The 23,502-nt window shown below is 32.5% G+C and overlaps 2 protein-coding genes across 2 annotated transcripts in view; both read right to left on the minus strand.

Moving 5' to 3' along the window:
- Nucleotides 1-23,502, minus strand: part of LOC134701528 (tetratricopeptide repeat protein 8-like) — a 45,994-nt gene that overhangs the window by 16,352 nt on the left and 6,140 nt on the right. Inside the window, exons 4-7 of the mRNA XM_063562676.1 lie at nt 22,909-23,043; nt 21,225-21,310; nt 16,018-16,216; nt 14,449-14,588 (exon numbers count right to left, since the gene is read on the minus strand). Coding sequence (XP_063418746.1) covers nt 14,449-14,588; nt 16,018-16,216; nt 21,225-21,310; nt 22,909-23,043 — 560 coding nt within the window. The remainder of the gene's footprint in view (nt 1-14,448; nt 14,589-16,017; nt 16,217-21,224; nt 21,311-22,908; nt 23,044-23,502) is intronic.
- Nucleotides 12,763-13,601, minus strand: LOC134701450 (uncharacterized). Its single transcript, XM_063562607.1, has 2 exons — nt 13,455-13,601; nt 12,763-13,073 (listed from the first exon to the last, which is right to left on the minus strand). Exons 1-2 carry the CDS (start codon nt 13,561-13,563, stop codon nt 12,763-12,765), a joined length of 420 nt encoding a protein of 139 aa, XP_063418677.1. The 5' UTR covers nt 13,564-13,601.

The following is a 23,502-nucleotide window of genomic DNA, read 5'->3' on the forward strand; positions in this document are numbered from 1 at the left end:
CATGGCGGCCATCTTGGAAGGTTGACCAGGTCACGCCACACATTTTTTAAACTAGATACCCCAAAGATGATTGTGGCCAAGTTTGGATTAACTTGGCCCAGTAGTTTCAGAGAAGAAGATTTTTGTAAAAGATTACTTTAATTTACGAAAAATGGTTAAAAATTGACTATAAAGGGCAATAACTCCTAAACGGGTCAACTGACCATTTTGGTCATGTTGAATTATTTGTAGATCTTACTTTGCTGAACATTATTGGTGTTTACAGTTTATCTCTAACTATAATAATATTCAAGATCATAACCAAAAACAGCAAAATTTCCTCAAAATTACCAATTCAGGGGCAGCAACCCAACACCCTATTGACCGATTCATCTGAAAATTTCAGGGCAGATAGATCTTGACCTGATAAACATTTTTATCCCGTCAGATTCCTCAAAATGCTTTGGTTTTTGAGTTATAAGCCAAAAACTGCATTTTACCCCTATGTTCTATTTTTAGCTGTGGCGGCCATCTTGGTTGGTTGACCAGGTCACGCCACACATTTTTCAAACTAGATACCCCAAAGATGATTGTGGACAAGTTTGGATTAATTTGGCCCAGTAGTTTCAGAGAAGAAGATTTTTGTAAAAGATTAATTTAATTTACGAAAAATGGTTAAAAATTGACTATAAAGGGCAATAACTCCTAAATGGGTCAACTGACCATTTTGGTCATGTTGACTTATTTGTAGATCTTACTTTGCTGAACATTATTGCTGTTTACAGTTTATCTCTATCTATAATAATATTCAAGATAATAACCAAAAACAGCAAAATTTTCTTAAAATTACCAATTCAGGGGCAGCAACCCAACAACCGATTGACAGATTCATCTGAAAATTTCAGGGCAGATATATCTTGACCTGATAAACATTTTAACCCCATGTCAGATTTGCTCTAAATGCTTTGGTTTTTGAGTTATAAGCCAAAAACTGCATTTTACCCCTATGTTCTATTTTTAGCCGTGGCGGCCATCTTGGTTGGTTGACCGGGTCACGCCACACATTTTTTAAACTAGATACCCCACTGATGATTGTGGCCAAGTTTGGTTTGATTTGGCCCAGTAGTTTCAGAGGAGAAGATTTTTGTAAAAGCTAACGCCGGACGACGCCGGACGCCGGACGCCGGACGCAAAGTGATGAGAAAAGCTCACTTGGCCCTTTGGGCCAGGTGAGCTAAAAAGGTGTCTAAAACAGTAGGTCAAGCTCTTAATTGTACAAAGTCTAATAAGCGTTTTTCAACAATGGAATAAAAAAAAAAAATTCATGAAAGGCCTTTTCACTCCTGTTTTGATTACTTGTGAAATGTTGGATTCTAAGTGATAGCTATTAAATAATTGAGATTTAAAACAGGGATTTTGTCGAAGGAACAACTACCTGACCAAAAAGCATAAAAAAACAGGTCCATCAACACAGTGAGAAAGACCTTCACCAAGAGTTTACATTAGTCCAGGTGAGCTCAAATTGTAAACCATACTTCCACTAAATGACTTTTAAAAAACGTGAAACTGTTTTAACTCAGACTTTAGCTTATTTGGTATGGCTATTTCTAGTTCATGGTAAAATTACAATAAGAATCTTAAACATGGTCTTTACCATTTGACCCCTAGACATATTCATAAATTAAGACTTTTTCAAAAGTCAATTACCATAGCAATTAATTATTACTGTAGTTACTTCTAACTTGTTTTTTTTTTAATTTTCATTAGACAATAAAGCAAACCTTGATCATTGGTAATTTAAATTGAGGAAGACTTTAGGAAACATTTTTGTACTAAAATGTAGTATGAACAATAAGTGTTACGTGTGAATACTTGGATGTTTGTGCAATTGACAGGCTATCAACTTCCGCTCACTTGTAATTATAGGAAATGGGTTGTAAGTGCTTTACAAACTGATGCTTTGATAATAAATATTTCTCTTTTTAACTGAACTCTTAATTATTTAAAATATATAAAGTAACTGGTAGTGCTGTACAAAACCACAATTTCCCCTTCCTTATTCATCTGAACTTAAGAATCCTAATAGAGTAGCCAAATGGTGCAGAATTATATCTAATTTATTGATCACTTTACTAGGAACCTGTCTGAAAAGAACCTGCATCATGTGCATGGACTTATACTGTCTATATTAAACTCTTATATCATAACCTAAAATAGATATCCCTTTATATATTGGTTATCTATTTACCTTTGTGCACCTAGCTTTAAATAAACACCCTTCTTATCCAAACAAAACTTTAAGTACAGCAAGTGGTTCAAATGTGCAATTTTAATCTCCCAATGAAACCCATTCTTTGGTTTTTGTTTCATAATCTTAAGACCTAAAAATTTGCATATTTTTGTTTTATTGTTTCATGGAAAATATCTAGAGTAGATGAATTCATCTTGATGTATAAGAACATTTGTTACCAATAAATACCAGAAATATTCTCCTGTAAATAATTAAATTGAACATCATATGAAAAATCGTTGAAGCTACAATTACTTAGAACTACAACCTCAATTACTCTGACCATAGATAAAGTTCATGGTTCTGTATTCAGTATAATTCCAAGTACTGGTAATTAGTCAGACCATATGGTAAACCTACTAGACCATTATCCTGATAAATAACACTGAAGGCTAGGGCATTAAGTGACTATTGAAGTCTTTATTTGAGTGTAAAGCAAACATAATTTATAGAATTTCTTACAGCTAGTTACAGGTAAAACAAAGATCAATACCATTGGTATGATAACCAAAGGGAGCTAACTCAAACTTTTCCATGTACAAAAATATAAAGAGCAGGTAACTATTAATAATGAGTATTATTACCTGTTCCTCAATTCAACACAGAAATGTTCATTTGAGTGCCAAAACACAAATTGGCAGCCACTTCAGCAGTTACTGCCAGAACAGAAGAAATTAAAAAGACAGTATTTTCATATGCCAGTCAACCTAGGGGCTTTTAAAACTAGAGGCTCCAAAGAGCCTGTGTCGCTCACCTTGGTCTATGTGAATATTAAACAAAGGACGCATTTGAATTCATGACAAAATTGTGTTTTGGTGATGGTGATGTGTTTGTACATCTTACTTTACTGAACATTCTTGCTGCTTACAAACATTCTATCTATATTGAACTTGGCCTAAGAGTTTCAGTCGAAAATGTTAATTAAAATTTACAAATTTTATGAAAATTGTTAAAAATTGACTTTAAAGGGCAATAACTCCTTATGGGGACAATTGACCATTTAGGCCACTTATTTTTAAGTCTTACTTTGCTGTACATTGTTGCTCTTTACAGTTTATCTCTATCTATAATAATATTCAAGATAATAACTAAAAACGGCGAAATTTCCTAAAAATGACTAATTCAGGGGCATCAAACAAACAGCGGTTTGTCCGATCCATCTGAAAATTTCATGGCAGATAGATCTTGACCTGATAAACAATTTTACTCCCTGTTAGATTTGCTCTAAATGCTTTGGTTTTTGAGTTATAAGCCAAAAACTGCATTTTACCCCTATGTTCTATTTTTAGCCGTGGCGGCCATCTTGGTTGGTTGGCCGGGTCACCCCACACATTTTTTAAACTATATACCCCAATGATGATTGCGGCCAAGTTTGTTTAAATTTGGCCTGGTAGTTTCAGAGAAGAAGATTTTTGTAAAAGATTACTAAGATTTACGAAAAATGGTTAAAAATTGACTATAAAGGGCAATAACTCCTAAAGGGGTCATCTGACCATTTCGGTCATGTTGACTTATTTGTAAATCCTACTTTGCTGAACATTATTGCTGTTTACATTTTATCTCTATCTATAATAATATTCAAGATAATAAACAAAAACAGCAAAGTTTCCTTAAAATTACCAATTCAGGGGCAGCAACCCAACAATGGGTTGTCTGATTCATCTGAAAATTTCAGGGCAGATAGATCTTGACCTGATGAACATTTTTACATCTATCAGATTTGCTCTAAATGCTTTGGTTTTTGAGTTATAAGCCAAAAACTGCATTTTACTCCTATGTTCTATTTTTAGCCTTGGCGGCCATCATGGTTGGTTGGCAGGGTCACACCACACAATTTTTAAACTAGATACCCCAATGATGATTACGGCTAAGTTTGGATTAATTTGGCCCAGCAGTTTCAGAGGAGAAGATTTTTGTAAAAGTTAATGACGCCGGACGCAGGACGACGACAGACGACGCGGGATGCCGGACGCCAAGTGATGAGAAAAGCTCACTTGGCCCTTCGGGCCAGGTGAGCTAAAAAAGCAGAAGTGCATTTAAGTTCAAGTATAAAGAGTTTAACAACATTTAAACATCATTTATTTGTTTGAATAAAGAAATATCTTTGCATGCAATGATTCAGGAATCTACGAAAAACCTGTTTAAATAAACTGTTTCATAGATAGTGGACATAGATAATATGGTCGGTTTTGTAATTTATTGATTTTAAATGCTCAATTTTATTGTTTTCATTGATAAAATGATATACTGGTACTCTATTCACATTCTGGATATTTACAATGAACTGTTACCTTTGTGTTCATTTATGCATTACTAAAGTTTATCTTGGATTTGTCTATTTAAAGACATTTACGTACTTCTGTTGGGTTTATTTTTTGTATGCAGCTTTTTCCTGGAAGACCAAATTTAAATCTTAAAATAGATTAATAATGGAATATTATCAAGGTATGAAACAATCTAGTTATGAAATTTTCACTACCGTAAGATTGGATACTTGTTAGATCTTATGTCCATAGTTTGATTGTATTAAAGTGCATGTGATATGTCTAGTTAATGATTATATATCTTGAGACATGGAATTAACTAACAATTCTTTAAGCAAAAGTGAAAAGGACTTGGAACCTGCAATAAAGTCAAATGATTTAACCCTGTTACAAGAAGTCATTCAAAGAGCGGCTAATATAAATGCACGAAACTATGTCGGCAGTACTGCTCTTCACATGGCTGTTTCTGGAAATGCTAGTGTAGATATACTGAGAACATTAATGGAAAATGGTGCAACAGTAGCAGTCAAAGATAACTTTGGTCTATCACCAGTAAACAGTCTGCATCGAACATCTTTACAAACTGTTAGTAATATGTTAAAGTTGGAAAAGTGTTTTGATTTTAGGGATAGAGACAAGAACTCTTTAATGCATGTATTTTTGACAGAGCAAATGATGTTTAGTAATGAAGAATTTTGGATGATGATTGCTACAGAATATGAACATCTGAATATAGACTTTAATTCTCAAAACAAATCAGGGACTACACCATTGATGCTAGCTGCTGAAAACCTTGCGGACGAAAATTTGATGTATATTCTAAACATTGTAGATAATCTTGATCTATTTGTTTCAGATTGCAAAGGTGACACATTTCTACATGTTTACATGGATTCTGTAAAACTTCAAGAAGATTTAGAATTTTTTACCACTCTTCTTCAAGGGAATACAAAGAATTGTCCTAAACCATTGGTAAAAAAGCTTCTTTTGTCACAAAATCTTGATAAGAACACGCCATTCCATATTTTTATGGAAAACCCAAAAAACTCCATACAAGTGAGTTTGCTTCAGTTATTTACTGATGCAGGAGCAGATGTAAATATTTGTAACACTTTTGGAAAAACAGTTTTACATTGTGCAATTAGGAACTTTACCAGTGATGAATGTAGAATTCAGGATGAAGAAGAACAAAATATCAAATACCTTGTTAGATGTGGGGCAAATGTGAATGAACAAGATTGCAATGGTGATTCTCCGATATTTTTATCGTGTGGCATTAAAAGTGTTTGTATTTTGATAGAATCAGGTGCTAATGTCAATATTCAGGACAAATTTGGACGAACACCTCTCATTGCAAATGCCTCATTTCCATGTAATAACTTTGAAGTCCTTGATAAACTTCTTGCAGCAGGTGGTGATGTAAATATGAAAGATTACCATGGCAGTTCTGTATTACATCATGTAGCCTGTACTTACTTTGATTTACAGAGTGCAATTGTTCCATATTTTCTCCATCATGGCTGTGAAATTACCCATGATGCACTGGGACATCTCCCATGTCATAAAGCATATGAATGTGGAAATAAAGAAATGTTTGAAGCGCTCTGTAAATGTGACAAGGCTGTTCATGGAGACACCATCAATTTCAAGTTTCAAGAGAAAAGAGTGAAACAGACAAACTTAGAAGATATTAACCAATTTGTCAATGATTTTCAATGTTATCAAGAAAGTGGCATATCAAAATTGCTGGAGACACCTGGAATTGGATCTGTTGTATTTGAACAAGAAGCTGAAATGATCAGAACTGCAGTTAATAATCTTATTTCTAATTTATGCCGTGAAATATCAATCAGAGATGAATTGTTTTCTCTATCACTGGTTCATTCTGGTAGTAGTCGTGAAAACACAAAAGTTGGTCTTCCTGATGAGTTTGATTTTGTATGTGTTCTTGAAAAACTAAGTGACAAATGTGAAATAGATCTTGAAAATACCAAAGATGAAAGTGGATTTGCTGTTCTCAAATTAAAATCAGAATTTAACTGTCATGAATGCCAGTGTCTGTTTACTGAAAATGGACATCTTGCCACCCATGATGTTTGGAAAAGATTTAATTCCATCATGAAAGATGTGTTTAGAAATCCAGAATTTTTCGGTCATCCAAACATAAGATATTATGATATTACATTCATTAACCAAGTTGAAAGTCCAACTTGCCAGATTCTAATTTATTGGTTTGGGTGTTTTTATAAAAATTTGGGCATATCAATTGACTTAGCACTTGCCTTTTGTGTGAAAGGATATTGGCCTAGAAATGCAAATATTGATAAACTTGCATGTGACGTCCAGCTATTAAGGGAGGAAGGAGCATTACTGCTGATTCAAACTGAACTACAGTTAAGATTATTACCTCCGCAAAAAGTTCGGTTCTCAGCACTTAAAGCAGAATTAAAACACATGGATTCTATTCCGGACATTGCTAAGGATGCCTATAGAATATGTAAAATCTGCTGTGATAACAGGATCTGCCCTGATTTAGTGAATGAAGATACTGTCGTTGCAAAAGAAATATTAAAAAGTTACATACTAAAAAATTGTATGTTTCATGTATTAGAAAAACATTATAATGCAGATTTTCATGATATGAATACCAAGTCATACAAACCCAAAGAACTGTATAAGTTTGTGGGACAGATATTTCATACTTTGCTTGAATTTCTAAATGAGGAAAACTTGCCATCTTTCATATTTCCTTGGCTGAACATTTTCACTTTCGAAGGTGTCAGGAACCGAACAGTGAAAGAAAGTCATGTTAGATGCTCCTATATGAAAGTTTTTGTTAAATTTATTCTACGATTATTAGGAGAGACAGTGAATTTTGCCGACATTGACATTGATTGTTTGTCTGAATACAAATGATTTGAAAATTCTGATTCTGAGGAAGATTAGAATTTTGAGAATGATGAAGAAGACTATATGCTTTTTTGTGATTCCTCATATGTTAAATCTCAAGGGTTTTTGATACAAGTATTCTATGAAGCCTGTACATGTTATTTAAAAAAACAAATTAAACAGGAAAGAAAACTATTTGAAGTTTGTGAAACCTGTATTGTTGTTTGATTGCTGTTGTGTTGACATTCAAATATTCTTTTTTTCTAAACTTTTTTATTGATATGTTAATAACTAGAGAATCATTCAGGCAGTCAGTCACTAATAAGAGAGGTTACTGTATGCCCATCAAATTGCTTTCAAATGTTTTGTGGACTAAATCAGAATGATCCTTTTATCTAATACTGTAATTATGGTTTTTATTAATGCAAATGATGGGACTTGATGATTATTGGAAAAATAAGTACTTGCTGCTGATATCTGATACATATATCTATGCAGATTTTCCTGAAATTGCAATAATTAATCTTGCATTTTTGTCCATTCTTTACTAATTTAATTTTGAATGTAACAGGTCTTCTGATTGGCTGACAGATTTTTGTTTATCAGCTCATAGACGTTATCACTGTGTATTAACGGTACAGCAAATATAGCTGCTAAACAAGCGGGCATGATCAATTTTGACCTGACACAGTAACAAAAATCTTTGTTTTGATTACATATTGATAATATCAATGTTTACTTCAATTTCAACACAATTGTTGTTTTTAGAAATGATTTGGTCAAAGGCTGATGATAAGAGAAGTCTCATTATTTTCCAAAAACAAGTATGATTACTAAAAAAACATGTGCAAATACTTGTCACAGAACTTGGCGCTTGTCTCATCCGATATGATTTTATATTCATTGAAACTCTTTTCTAATAAAAGGCCACTGTGTGTGTGTAATAAGGATAGCTGTTTCATTAAATATCATTGAGATCTTTCATACATGTATATGTTATTTTTTCGATATTTTAGTCTGAAAAGAAGTGTTGTGTATGGTGTATAGCTGACAACATAAATCCATCTGCATGGGACATAGTTTAGTTGCTGCACACCTTACACAAAAACTATATTTGCACACTTGTTTATTACCGAAAATGCTTCATGGAATAAGTTATCACAGGTAGGTTTATGATTGGTAACTATTACTTTTGTTCTGTATAAGCCTTCACTCAGATAAAACATTTATATGGTTCGACAACTGTATTGAAATATAGAAACTATTTGTGAATGTAAAAGTTTATTATTCATTTAATATAAAAGTTGTTTTGTAAATAGGAACAGATCGATGCTAAAATTATTTGGGAGCAGTAATTTCAGATGTAAAGAGATGTACACTGAATGTAGATAAAACAAAACAAAGATTTTTGTTACCGTGTCAGGTCAAAATTGATCACTCCCGCTGGAATAGTACCTATATCCACTGTTCCGATGATACACATTGGTAATTTTGTGATATGACTGTGACGTCATCAACATTTTTTCATGATTTACTCCAGTTTAAAATGCAATTTAGGATTTAATTATAAGAAATGACTGTAGAATTTTTTCTGTCTTTTCATAATAACATAAACTAGAGGCTCTAAAGAGCCTGTGTCGCTCACATTGGTCTATGCAAATATTAAACAAAGGACACAGATGGATTCATGACAAAATTGTGTTTTGGTGATATTGATGTGTTTGTAGATCTTACTTTACTAAACATTCTTGCTGCTTACAATTATCTGTATCTATAATGAACTACGTCCAGTTAGTTTCAGTGGAAAATGATAGTGAAAATTTACAAATTTTGTGAAAATTGTTAAAAATTGACTATAAAGGGCATTAACTCCTTAGGAGGTCAATTGACCATTTTGATCATATTTACTTATTTGTAAATCTTACTCAGCTGAACAATATTGCTGTTTACAGTTTATCTCTATCTATAATAATATTCAAGATATTAACCAAAAACAGCAAAATTTCCTTAAAATTACCAATTGAAGATTTTTTAGCCATGGCGGCCATCTTGGATGGTTGGCCAGGTCATCGAACACATTTTTAAACTAGATACCCCAGTAATGATTGTGGCCAAGTTTGGTTAAATTTGGCCCAGTAGTTTCAGAGGAGAAGATTTTTCTAAAAGATTACTAAGATTTAGAAAAATGGTTAAAAATTGACTATAAAGGACAATAACTCCTAAAGGGGTCAACTGACCATTTTGGTCATATTGACTTATTTGTAAATCTTACTCAGCTGAACAATATTGCTGTTTACAGTTTATCTCTATCTATAATAATATTCAAGATATTAACCAAAAACAGCAAAATTTCCTTAAAATTACCAATTGAAGGGCAGCAACCTAACAACGGAAGGTCCGATTCATCTGAAAAATTTGAAGCAGAAAGATCTTGACCTGAATAACAATTTCACCCTTTGTCAGATTTGCTCTAAATGCTTCGGTTTTTAAGTTATAAGCCAAAACTGCATTTTACCCCTATGTTCTATTTTTAGCCATGGCGACCATCTTGGATGGTTGGCCAGGTCATCGGACACATTTTTAAACTAGATACCCCAGTAATGATTGTGGCCAAGTTTGGTTAAATTTGGCCCAGTAGTTTCAGAGGAGAAGATTTTTCTAAAAGATTACTAAGATTTAGAAAAATGGTTAAAAATTGACTATAAAGGACAATAACTCCTAAAGGGGTCAACTGATCATTTCGGTAATGTTGACTTATTTGTAAATCTTACTTTGCTGAACATTATTGCTGCGTACAGTTTATCTCTATCTAAAATAATATTCAAGAAATTAACCAAAAACAGCAAAATTTCCTTAAAATTACTAATTCAGGGGCAGCAACCTAACAACGGGTTGTCTGATTTGTCTGAAAATTTCAGGGCAGATAGATCTTGACCTGAATAATATTTTTAACTTGTCAGATTTGCTCTAAATGCTTTGGTTTGTGAGTTATAAGCCAAAAACTGCATTTTACCCCTATGTTCTATTTTTAGCCATGGCGGCCATCTTGGCTGGTTGGCCGGGTCGTCAGACACATTTTTTTTAACTAGATACCCAAATGATGATTGTGGCCAAGTTTGGTTAAATTTGGCCCAGTAGTTTCAGAGGAGAAGATTTTTTGCAAAAGTTAATGACGACAGATGACGGCGACGACAGACGCCAAGTGATGAGAAAAGCTCACTTGGCCCTTTGGGCCAGGTGAGCTAAAAATGTGGTACACACTTTAAAATAACCTGCTATGCAGGTTATTCAGATTGCACCATATTCTGTATGTTATTTTTTCATAGACAGAAAAATATTACAGACATTCCTTAAATATAAGATATTAAAGTAGGCATAAAAATAAGAAGATGTGGTTTAAATGTTGATGAGACTAGCTAGCTGTGTTATCCTCATTGAGAGCCTCAGTGAAGATTAGTTTTGCAGCTCAGCTGGGGCTGTGAACATTTATTTTCAGTTTTTAGGGGATTTCTTTTGAACAAAAAGTTCAAATAAAAAAATCTCAACTGCCCTTAATAATATTTTTACATTACTTCTTGGTCAAGTTATGTCAAAAATATAGAAAAATTTCATCAGCTCTAACTTATATTATGTACAAATTTATGTAAAGGGGGTCTTGAATTTGGTAAGATAGCTTCATGCAGACACACTAATTTCTAACTTTTTTCAAATTAACCAAATCACTAATGACGACTTTACTTTGAAATTCCTGACCAAGATTGTTTCAGAGTAATTTCACTTGCTTTTTAAGGCTTAAAACATGAAGAAATAAATGAAGGAGAGCTATGAAAAAATTGTATGTATATACTGTCCACACTAAGGACTTATAATATACCAGTATGTAGAGAAATTTCAAGGGACAAAAACTGTGTTCTTGTACAAAATAGTAACTTATAATAACATCTTCTTTCTTAACAATTTTGTGTGTCTGTTTTGTTCACACTTTGTTGTCAATATAATGGAATATTTATGCAAAAGAGGGACGAAAGATACTAAAGGGACAGTCAAACTCCTAAATCTAAAACAAACTGACAACGCCATGGATAAAAATGAAAAAGACAAACAGACAAACAATAGTACACATGACACAACATAAAAAACTAAAGAATAAACAACATGAACCCCACCAAAAACTAGGGGTTATCTCAGGTGCTCCGGAAGGGTACACAGATCCTACTCCACATGTGGCACCCGTCGTGTTGCTTATGTGATAAAAAATCAGGTAAATAGTCTAATTCGGTAGGTCACATTCATGAAAGGGAATGCAACTGATATACATGTGAGAGGTTAGCTAGCCGTAAAACGTGGTTTAATCCAACATTTTCTGAACCGAAACAATCAATAATTGTCATATGTAAAGGGGTATAACTTTAAAATGGTAAAAGTTAAGCCATCAAAATTTGTACTTGATGAGTGTGTTTGTTGTAATAATTTAGCAATGCATATAGGATTTATAGCCAATGGTTTAGGTACGGGTAAGTAAGATCAGGGAAACAAATGAATAAACATTTTTTCCATTTGTAAACATACATTTCTCTAGAAATTTAAAAATGATATCACTAAAATACACACTTGGTTTGTGTTTTGTGGTAATTAGCATTGTGTACAAGTTTCATAACATTTGGTTGAGGCAAACTTTAGTTAGAAAATGGAAAATAAATGGAAAGACATTAAAGTAAAACATAAAAATACATGTGCAATGCACCTTGTATGGTGTAAAAAATAATTGAGGGAGATGTCAGAGCTATTTGTATGAAAATGAATGGATATAGCAGGAATGCACATTTTATGATCTATTTAGATGTCTTGTTTCTTATTGAATTTTTTTATCTGATTAAACATTTTAGTGAAAATGGGGAGAAATGCTGTATAGGGGAGAGTATGCATGATGGGCAAACAAATTAGGAGAAGATGCCTAAAGGGCAAACAAATTGTGAAAAAAAGTATAATGGGCAAACAAATGGAGAAATTATGATGAATGACCAAACAAATTGGGAGAAGATCCCACATGACAAGGTGAACATCTGACCACAGAACACAACATGAAATGGAAAATAATCAGAAATATTGGAGGAGTTTTTTTTATTCATAAATGAAGGATTGCAAAATCCAATAAGAAAATCACAAAAACACCAAATTTTAAGTGAGAAAGTATTTTTTATTACAAAATAAAATAGCACTACATGTATTAAATTAACAAATCTACATATAATATAACTTCAATAATCAGATTTCATATCACTTTAATTACTTCTAGACTAAAGAATGTCAATTTAACATCTTCACATATTTGCAGTTTCATTACATGGCACGGTCAGAGTTACACTGAGATACCATCTGTGATTTGGCAAATAGCTCCATCTGTTGACCTTCGTACCCTGGGTTTGTGTCAGGTTCTGTAGGTTGTACTGTAACCTGGTTAGGTCTCAGGGTGCTGAGCATGCTAACTACAAGAACTTGTGACTGGTACCATTTTCTGAGACGAAACTGACGATAGGTGTTCTTTAGACCAATGGCTACTGATTTCCTGTTTAATAGATGTAAGGCTCTGGATTTGTTACCTCTCTGAACTTGGTGTACAGCTTTTTCTTTGACTCTCTCAATATACCGATCTAAAAAGAAGATAAATTTTAAAAATATTTTTGAATTGTTTACTCATTATTTAAATGTCTTTTTTTTCTGAAAAATTATATAAAAAACTTTCAAAAAGTTGATCATTATATCATTCACTTGTTTTCAAGTTTTCTATTTTCTTAAAATACCATTATTAATAAAACTGCTTTTTAAAATCTACACTGATCTCATTCAAAATATTTTAGATAAGTCAAGAAAATAAGAGAGCGATCTTTCTTTAAATTCTTATTCAATCTTGGAACTAGCAAGACTTGTTTCAAATAAGAACAGATTTATATTGTTTTTAAATTTAAAGGACGCCACGAAAAATTTTAATTCACAAAGGGAGGTCTGAAAGTTGAGCATTTAGAAGGACTTACCAAGTACAATAATTTGCTGTACAGCCCTGTCATGGATCAGAAGGTGCTTCCTCAGTAGAACTGTATCATCCATAACTATGCTGTCATTAAGTGGTGCAGATTCAGCCATTGCTATGTTGTCACTTAATGGTGTGGGTTCAGTAAATGTCTAAGGTTTGATGATGTTTCAAACTGTCACGTTTATTTATCAAATCTTATTTGAGTCTGTTTTCACAGTATACATTTGAGAAACTTTGAGATCAAAAGAGTAATCCTGTACTCAAAAAGACTTAGGAGACTATGTAGGATTAATTGTGGATTAATAAAAAGATCAAAGCAAATAATTAAATAAAGATATCATAAATGATAATCAAACCAATTTTGGGGAATATTTCAGTAGTAATTGGCTTGCATTGTCTTTCAATCATAAAATTGTAAATTAATAATTAAATGAATGTCTTTGATCATTATGTAAACAATGATTTAATCAACAATTGATTGGCTTGTTGTTTTAATATTTTCTAACTAATGATATAATTATTTGCTGCAGAATGATAAAAAGACCAGATTTTCAGTTCCATATAAATTTTCAAATAACACCATAATATAATATCTTAAATGAATTTCAAGGAAAAACAAGGACAAAATTTTTAAATTCTGTAATACATTTATGTTTGAAAAGTTTTTTATAACTATAAAAATAGAGGTCGTTTGCTTGTAGTATCTGAGAAAGGGATCAAATGATGAATACTTAAAGCTGACCAATAAACCATACAAATGAGGTCAAGGTCAGATGAACATTGTTAGATTTTGTATGATTATGTATCACGAAACTAAAGTTTTATGACAAAAGAATGGTAAAATAATAGTACCATGAATCTTAACTTCCTCATTTCAAGGGAAGATCTAAAAGTTGGGTTATAATGATCCTGTCTTTCATAGGTGTAAAAAGCATCTACATTTTGTACAATATGATCTTAATGTCATATACATAAAGTGGAGAATAGGACGATACCTGTAAAATTTCAGTGCAACTTCTGGTTGATCTGTGTAAAAATGGTGTGTTGCTATACAAGCTATGGCTTCAACATGCATACTATCATACATTAAAACATCTTTATAAAATTTAACTGCATTTTCCATCTCATTTAAACCCTGGAAAAAAAGAAAAAAATAGTTAAAAAGTCTAGTGATTGATATTAGGTAAAAGGGGTTCAAGTATTTGAGACAGTTACCTTTTAAAATACTGACGACAACATGGAACATCTAAGTGTTGTCATAACAATAAGACTTCCGGAGCTCAAATTATAAACAGAAAATATTTTTTTCATGCTAATTATAACCAAGATTTTTCTGCTTTTCTATAAAACAGTTATTAGAACTGAGGGCAGAAGTTTAATATTTTATTTCATAGTACTCCTTTCTTTAATATGAGGATGAGGAAAAAATGTTTTTTCGTGATATCAGGTTTTATGATATCAAAGTCTGCAATCAACCCTTTGGAAAATTTGTAATTCTTTGAGCAAATTAATTTGTGCGTCACATGTAAAATAAGGATATATATATAAAATCAATGTCAAGTTTTTTTTATCCTTCATTGATTTTTTTTAAATCGTCCCTAAGTTCAATTTTGCTCATTGTTGAAGGCTTAACTGCAATTCTGATATGAAGAACAGAAATTAAAGTATTTTTCATTTCCTTGAGTTTTTCAAGTGCATCAACAGATTTTGTGTTAAAAAGGGGCCTGTAATTCAGTAGTTGCAGTTTTTTGCTGTGTAACATACCACATTTGTTTTTATTCATTATTTTGTATATAAATTAGGTCATTAGAAGTCTTGTTTTCTTGTTTTACTTTTACATTTATCATTTTGGAGCCTTTTACAGCTGACTATGTGGTATGGGCTTTGCTCATTGTGGATGACCGTATGGTGACCTATAGTTGTTAATTTCTGTGTCATTTGGTCTCTTGTGGACAGATGTCTCATTGGCAATCATACCACATTTTCTTTTTTATATATATCTTATCCATACAATTCAATTTCAATTTGACTAGCAGTTTCATTAAGCTGAAATCCCTGGTTATTCTTGCTTGAAATTTCTATAACATTTGAGACTTTTCTCAGAGTGTTTCAGAAAAATTCACATGTTCAAAGGTACAATTTAAGGAAAATAACTAGCATTGAATTCTTACCTCATATATCATACCTGCCAAATTTTCCATATACCCATGGGGGTTTTGCGTGCAAGAGGGCTGTCATAGTCCTAAAAAACCTTCAATGAGGCCTGCAAATTTTAATATTGTTTTTTGGCTACTTTCTACTTTTAAAATCATTGTAAAATTAATTGTTTTGTTTAAATTGTGGACAAAATTGCTCTTTCAAAATTTCAATTTGGGAGTCTCCATTGGGGAAATCCCCCACAAATAGTGACAGTTGGCAGGTATATATAATTTAGTTATACCTGTTAATAGAATTGTTTCCCCTTGAAACATTTCTAATCCATGATGGTAAACTTCTACAGTTGTGAGTGGTTGATCAACCCCCAATAAACATTTATGTTGCATAGATACAAACAGAAATCTTACCTCATAAATTCTAGCTATTCCTGTTAATAGAGTTGTTTCCCCTTGAAATTTATCCAATCCTTGTTTATAAACTTCAACAGCAGTAAGAGGTTGATCAAGCCTGAGATATACTTTACATAGATACAGATAGGGATCCACCATGTCTTGTTGTTTTAATGCTGATTTTAATTGCTGCTCTGAGTCTCTAAACATTCCTAATCTGAAACAAAGAAAAAAAAGTGAAACTAAATTTAAGGTGGTACCTAACACTACGGGAGACAACACTGTAAAATCAGCTGAATGTTTTAATTACATTGTATTGTTAAGGGAATAATAAGCTTCTCAGTGATCAAAACTTGTTTGTCAAACTGCTATAGGTGAAACAACACTAATTCAGGCCCAGCCAGAAAGCACATACCAGAAAGTAGTACATATTTAACACAAAATAGTTCCTATGCATGGACATAACTTTCAAAATATGTAGAATATTTTATTATTTTTTGGTATCAAATGAAAGCTGCATGACTTGTGATCATTGTAGAACATTTTTTTACTGATAATTTTGAATAATAAAAAAATGGCATGAAATTAAAAAAATTGTAAGGGTTCCGCGGAACCCAGTGTCTCGCGGCTCTCGCCTACTCTTTCTGTTTATCACAAGATCAGCAAAAATGAGGAAACAAATCAATAAAATATTCCTGCTGATACTATCTTTTGATTGTAAGAAGCTTCTGTTCAAGTTTGGTAAAAATCCAGGATAGTTTATGTAATAAATGTTTAACTGCACACTTTAACTGCACACTGAATGTAATGTTAACTAGAAGAAAACAAAATTTCCTTCTAGATACTAGCTTTTGATCATAAACAAGCTTCTTTCCAAATTTGGTACAAATCCAAAATAGTAAAAGAAAGTTATTAAAATTTTAAAAAGTTAAACCAGAGTGAATGTGTTGTTTCGCAGCAAATCTAAGTCACTTTAAAAGTAAACTACAAAAAAATAGATTTATTTTTTTACAAAATTTTCTTCTAGATACTAGCTTTTTTCATAAACAAGCTTCTGTCCAAGTTTGGTACAAATCCAAAATAGTATAAGAAAGTTATTAAAATTTAAAAAAGTTTAACCACAGAGTGAATGTAATATTTCCCGGCAATAAAACTAAGTCCATTCATAAGTAAAATAAGGAAAAAATGGAATTTTATTTTTACTAAATTTACTTCTGGATACTATCTTATGATCATAAACAAGCTTCTGTCCAAGTTTGGTAGAAATCCAGGATCGTTTGAGAAAGTTATTCAAATTTCAAAAACTTTAACCACAGAGTGAATATTTGTGGACGCCGCCGACGACGACACCGACGACGGAATGTAGGATCGCTTAGTCTCACTTTTTCGACTAAAGTCGAAGGCTCAACAAAAACTAGAGGCTCCAAAGAGCCTGTGTCGCTCACCTTGGTCTATGTGAATATTAAACAAAGAATGCATTTGAATTCATGACAAAATTGTGTTTTGGTGGTGGTGATGTGTTTGTACATCTTACTTTACTGAACATTCTTGCTGCTTACAATTATTTCTATCTATATTGAACTTGGCCTAAAAGTTTTAGTCGAAAATGTTAGTTAAAATTTACAAATTTTATGAAAATTGTTAAAAATGCACTATAAAGGACAATAACTCCTTAAGGGATCAATTGACCATTTTGGTCATGTTAACTTATTTTTGGGTCTTACTTTGCTGTACATTGTTGCTGTTTAAAGTTTATCTCTATCTATAATAATATTCAAGATAATAACAAAAAAAGGCAAAATTTCCTTAAAATGACTAATTCAGGGGCAGCAACCTAACAGCAGGTTGTCCGATCCATCTGCAAATTTCATGGCAGATTGATCTTGACCTGATAACAATTTTACTCCCTGTCAGATTTGCTCTAAATGCTTTGGTTTTTGAGTTTTAGCCAAAAACTGCATTTTACCCCTATGTTCTATTTTTAGCCATGGCGGCCATGTTGGTTGGTTGGCCAGGTCATGCCACACATTTTTTAAACTAGGTACCCCAATAATGATTGCGGCCAAGTTTGTTTTAATTTATCCTGGTAGTTTTAGAGGAGAAGATTTTTGTAAAAGATTACTAAGATTTACGTAAAATGGTTAAAAATTGACTGTAAAGAGCAATAACTCATAAAGGGGTCAACTGACCATTTTGATCATGTTGACTTATTTGTAGATCTTACTTTGATGAACATTATTTCTGTTTACAGTTTATCTCTATCTATAATAATATTCAAGATAATAACGAAAAACAGCAAAATTTCCCTAAAATTACCAATTCAGGGGCAGCAACCCAACAACGTGTTGTCCAATTCATTTGAAAATTTCAGGGCAGATAGATCTTGAACTGATAAACAATTTTACTCCCTGTCAGATTTGCTCTAAATGCTTTGGTTTTTGAGTTATAAGCCAAAAACTGCATTTTACCCCTATGTTCTATTTTTAGCCATGGCGGCCATCTTGATTAATTGGCTGGGTCACGCCACACATTTTTTAAACTATATACCCCAATGATGATTGTGGCCAAGTTTGTTTTAATTTGGCTTGGTAGTTTCAGAGGAGAAGATTTTTGTAAAAGATTACTAAGATTTACAAAAAATGGTTAAAAATTGACTATAAAGGGCAATAACTCCTAAAGGGGTCAATTGACCATTTTGGTTATGTTGACTTATTTGTAGATCTTACTTTGCTGAACATTATTGCTGTTTACAGTTTATCTCTATCCATAATAATATTCAAGAAAATAACCAAAAACAGCAAAATTTCCCTAAAATTACCAATTCAGGGGCAGCAACCCAACAACGGGTTGTCCGATTCATCTGAAAATTTCAGGGCAGATAGATCTTGACCTGATAAACAATTTTACCCCTGTCAGATTTGCTCTAAATGCTTTGGTTTTTGAGTTATAAGCCAAAAACTGCATTTTACCCCCATGTTCTATTTTTAGCTATGGCGGCCATCTTGGTTGGTTTGGCAGGTCACGCCACACATTTTTTAAACTAGATACCCCAATGATGATTGTGGCCAAGTTTGGTTTAATTTGGCCCAGTAGTTTCAGAGAAGAAGATTTTTGTAAAAGTTAACGACGACGGACGACGACGACGGACGCCAAGTGATGAGAAAAGCTCACTTGGCCCTTCGGGCCAGGTGAGCTAATGAGGGTACATTTGGCCTGTTTGTCAGATCAGAGGTACCTGTTTTGGTACAAACCAAGTTCTGGGAACCAGTTCTGTCTTAAATGCCATTAAATGTATGTTGATTTTTTCAGTACAGCACAGGAGAAGGCATTGCTTTGACATGCAATGACTGTCACTTTGATAGAACTTAAGATAAAAGAGCTGTGACCACTCGAAATTAAGGAATTTACATAGAAAGCAAAGGGCCATTAATTAGTGGTGTACTTCTTATATAACCAGTGTAATTTTTGTGATTAATTGGTCGGTTCAAATATTTAGAAATTTTTATATTTTTGTCAAAGGGTCAAGTAAAATTTTCTATGAAAATTAAACGAGCTAAATTAATTTTAGTGAAGGTGTTCGGTACCACCTTAAAACTACTGTAAATTCAGGAATTATTGCATCATTGAAAAAGTTCCAAATTATCACCCTTTGGTGGAAAAATGCCATTTTTTGGCTTTAAAATTGAAATATCTTTTTCAACACATCGGTGACCTATATTTTTTAATATTTTCATATATGCTACCTACTTAAACTAAATTATTGTAAAATTTGAGCGATTTCTGTAATAAATTTCCTTTTTTATTTCCATATTACCTTTATTTCTGCTATAACTTCAACAGAAAAGAACCCACATTTACAAAAATTTATGCTTCTTTCGAAGGCAGATTTTGAGCGCAAATGAATGGTTACCCCACTTTTTTATTTTGCCGTTATGCACAGTGCTTTTCAGCACTTTGGCAATTCCCCGCTGTCCTATTGCACTGAACGCAGCCCTAACCAACGCAACCGCAATGCTATATTTTTTTCTGTATTTTGCAAAATTTTCAAATTTCACGCTTATTTTTCACTTCGGAACACATGGTTGACTGGTTTATGATTTTTGAATGAATTATTTCCGTTGTATTAAAGTAACCTAGCCGGACCAGTCAAATAAATTTTACAAAATGGCGTTTTTGAAAAATCAAAATAAACAAAGATTTCAACATTCACATCATTTTTTTTAATTTAAAGAAAATATAGAGACAGATATGAATAAAATGTGATGAAATGAATTGACCGCATTTCCCAACGTCGCTCACAAACTGGTTTTACGAACTTTGAACAAACCATGATTTTAAAAACGATCAAACACAGGGGTTTGTCGCAAATTACCCCCATTTCGAACTTATAATTGTTTAGCCAGAAATTCTAACATTTGATAACAATTTGAGAGGATATGATTAGAAAAACAAGCCCCAAGCTGATACGACTTGAGGAATTTTACTTTCTTGATGTCCAACTTGGATGAGGCCATTTAAATATTATAAAACGTTTAGGTCATAAAATGAGAAATCTTTATGATAAAAAATGTCAATTCCTGTCAAACGTCGTAAGGTTAACAGTACATTCTACAGTTGGTTACAAAACCAAACAGAAGCTGACAAATTATGACTTTATTGTTGTCCTACATGTTCAGCAACATTACCTGATGGTGCTAAGAAATCTTAGCACAGGCAGTCTGGTGTAGATCCATCATGGAAAATGACTTCTCCTTCAGTTTTATGCATAGATAGTATCAGGATTTAATATATGAATTTACAATGGAGAAAAAAGACTCTTCTTCTATATCCAGACAATAACATTAACAAACAAAGCCTCATGAGCATAACAAGAGGAATATCAACAGCATGATATAATGAAAACACATAACAAATCAATTACAAACAAACAGCGCACCACGATTAAGTTACCGAGAATTGACAAAAATTATGCACTTACCACAGTGCTATCTAAAAATCCTGGGGAGAACACTGTCATTTATAGAAAAATCTAGAAAAATTCCGATACAAATGATTTAGACCCACGAACCTCCTTAATCTAGTTTCTTGAAAATCTTTGATCATAAACGTCTTCAAATTCAGTCTTTGAGTTTTAATAAATGTTTGCACAGAAATTTGTCAAAACATATTGAATAAATTAAACGGTCTATAAACTGAATGATTTACACACAGAGAAAATCGTTTACCTGTAATAACATTTAGCTAACTGTACTTTCCACCACCAGTCTTTAAACTGACATGCTTCTGTAGCTAATGCTGCCAGCTCTAGGGCCTGTAAATAGAGAGTTATAGGAAAGAATAAGCATATATATAGAGAATATCATATAGCTTTTTCAATATCGAGTCCGTATCAACCTGAGACACCAATACAATCCCAAGAGCTCTGCTTGAGGAATAAAATTGGTTGAGGGTTGATATCGTGTGTGATATTGAAAAAGCCATATCATATACACTTTATTATATACATAAACCTCAAGTAGATGTTTTTTATGTAACATGACGTGGTACAAATAAGGAGTTTAAAAATGACGTCATACAGATTAGGGATTTGATTAAGCCTTTGCAACAGTGACTGCATTTGATGATGTGACGTCATACAGAATAAAGGTGTGATAAAGCTTTTGCAAGCGTGCCGATATCGATATCATCACGGGTGGCTGATACAACAAGATTGCCAATGACATACCATTTATCTGCATTTAATACTAAGTATATAATAAATATACATATAATAAGTCACAAGTCTCAAGTACTTCTTCACCTATTGTTGTAAACTCTACTTCAGGAAGGGAACTGTAACCCAACTTATTTTCATGGATAATTAATTTGGGGTTTTAGTCCTTTTCTGCCAACTTTGCAGTGATTTAATTTCGTGATTTTCAAATTTACTTGATGTAGTTATATAAGGAAAGATACATACAACTTTGACATATTACCAAAGATTTATATTCACATTATTTTCAAACTTGGTTTACTGTATATGCGACTTCAAGAATGAGAATGTAATTCAGTGTTTATCGTTTGTTTATGTGTTACATATTTGATTTTCTTTTATTATTTTGTACACAAATTAGGCCGTTAATTTTCTCATTGAATTAGTTTAAATTATCATTTCGAGGCCTTTTATAGCTGACTATGCGGTATTGGATTTGCTTATTATTGAAGAACTTACAGTGACCTATAATTCTTAATATCTGAATCATTTTGGTCTCTTGTGGAGAGTTGTCTCTTTGGCAATCAAACCAAATCTTCTTTTTTGTGTGTATTGATTAATTGGCTGTTGGTGGTTAAAATCTCTTTCAGCACATATTGCTATATTGTGTTGGTCAGTATATATTGATTGAGGCATCAGGAGTGCCTGGAGGGAACTACCAACTTCAGATGGGTAACTGTCAATCCTAGTCAGTTAAAGTTAGAATCTAGTCAACTAAGATTCAAATCTTACATACCTGCCATGTGCAGGAATTTGAACTCACAACCTCAGTGTTAGTTGACAACCCAACTTTTTGCTGCTCTGTTTAGGCTTTGTACATATGTTTTGTTTTGTTTATATTATTCTTTTTATTTGTGTGTTTTCATAGATATAGGAAGATGTGGTATAAGTGCCAATGAGACAACTCTCCAGCGAAGTAACAATTTTTAAAAGTAAACCATTATACATGTAGGTCAAGGTACGGCCTTTAACACAGAGTATCGTTTAAGTTCATGTTTATATCATTCATTTTGCTTTGCAATCTTTAGACTCCTGTATACATATTAAAGTTATAATTATATAATACTGCTGAAATAGGCACTCTGAAATCTTAATCTTAAGTTCATTGTACATATAATAGTGTGTGACCAAGAAAACCCGGAAACCAAACAACTTACATTTCTGACGTCATTTTCATGATGAAATATATACTCAAACAATGATTTGGCTAAGTTCTGTCTCGAGGCATACTTTGTAAAGTTCAATCTACCCAGGTTAATAAAAGGTCCATCTGGTGTTGACAACATAGAAGCCTACAATACAAATAATCAAATTAAATTTCTTTCTATAAATACTTAAATGCAATGTGTAAAACATTCAGTCAACTTGTTCTAAGAAAACTGTAAGCAAACTATATATTACCTTAAAAAATACTCATGACTTTTCTCTAAAGTGAAGTAAAGTAATAATTGATATTTATTCAAGTAATTATTTTGGGGTGAAGAAATTTAGTAATATAATATGTAATTTTTACATAAATAATGATAAATTTTTCGCTTAAATTTCTCAAATATTTTTATAAGAAATTAAGCCAGATAAACATAATACAGAAAACTATATAGTCACATAACTTCAGACATGAGATCTAGAGTAGGTGTCTATGTTCTTATTCCTAATAAAAGACTAATAACATGTATAAATGCATAATATAAAGCAACAAAGCAGGAAAAATCATTTTCTAAATGTAAACTCACAAATAATGCCATTAATGG

This window comes from Mytilus trossulus, unplaced genomic scaffold (assembly GCF_036588685.1).
Source record: "Mytilus trossulus isolate FHL-02 unplaced genomic scaffold, PNRI_Mtr1.1.1.hap1 h1tg000244l__unscaffolded, whole genome shotgun sequence".
Taxonomy (NCBI): Eukaryota; Metazoa; Mollusca; class Bivalvia; order Mytilida; family Mytilidae; genus Mytilus; species Mytilus trossulus.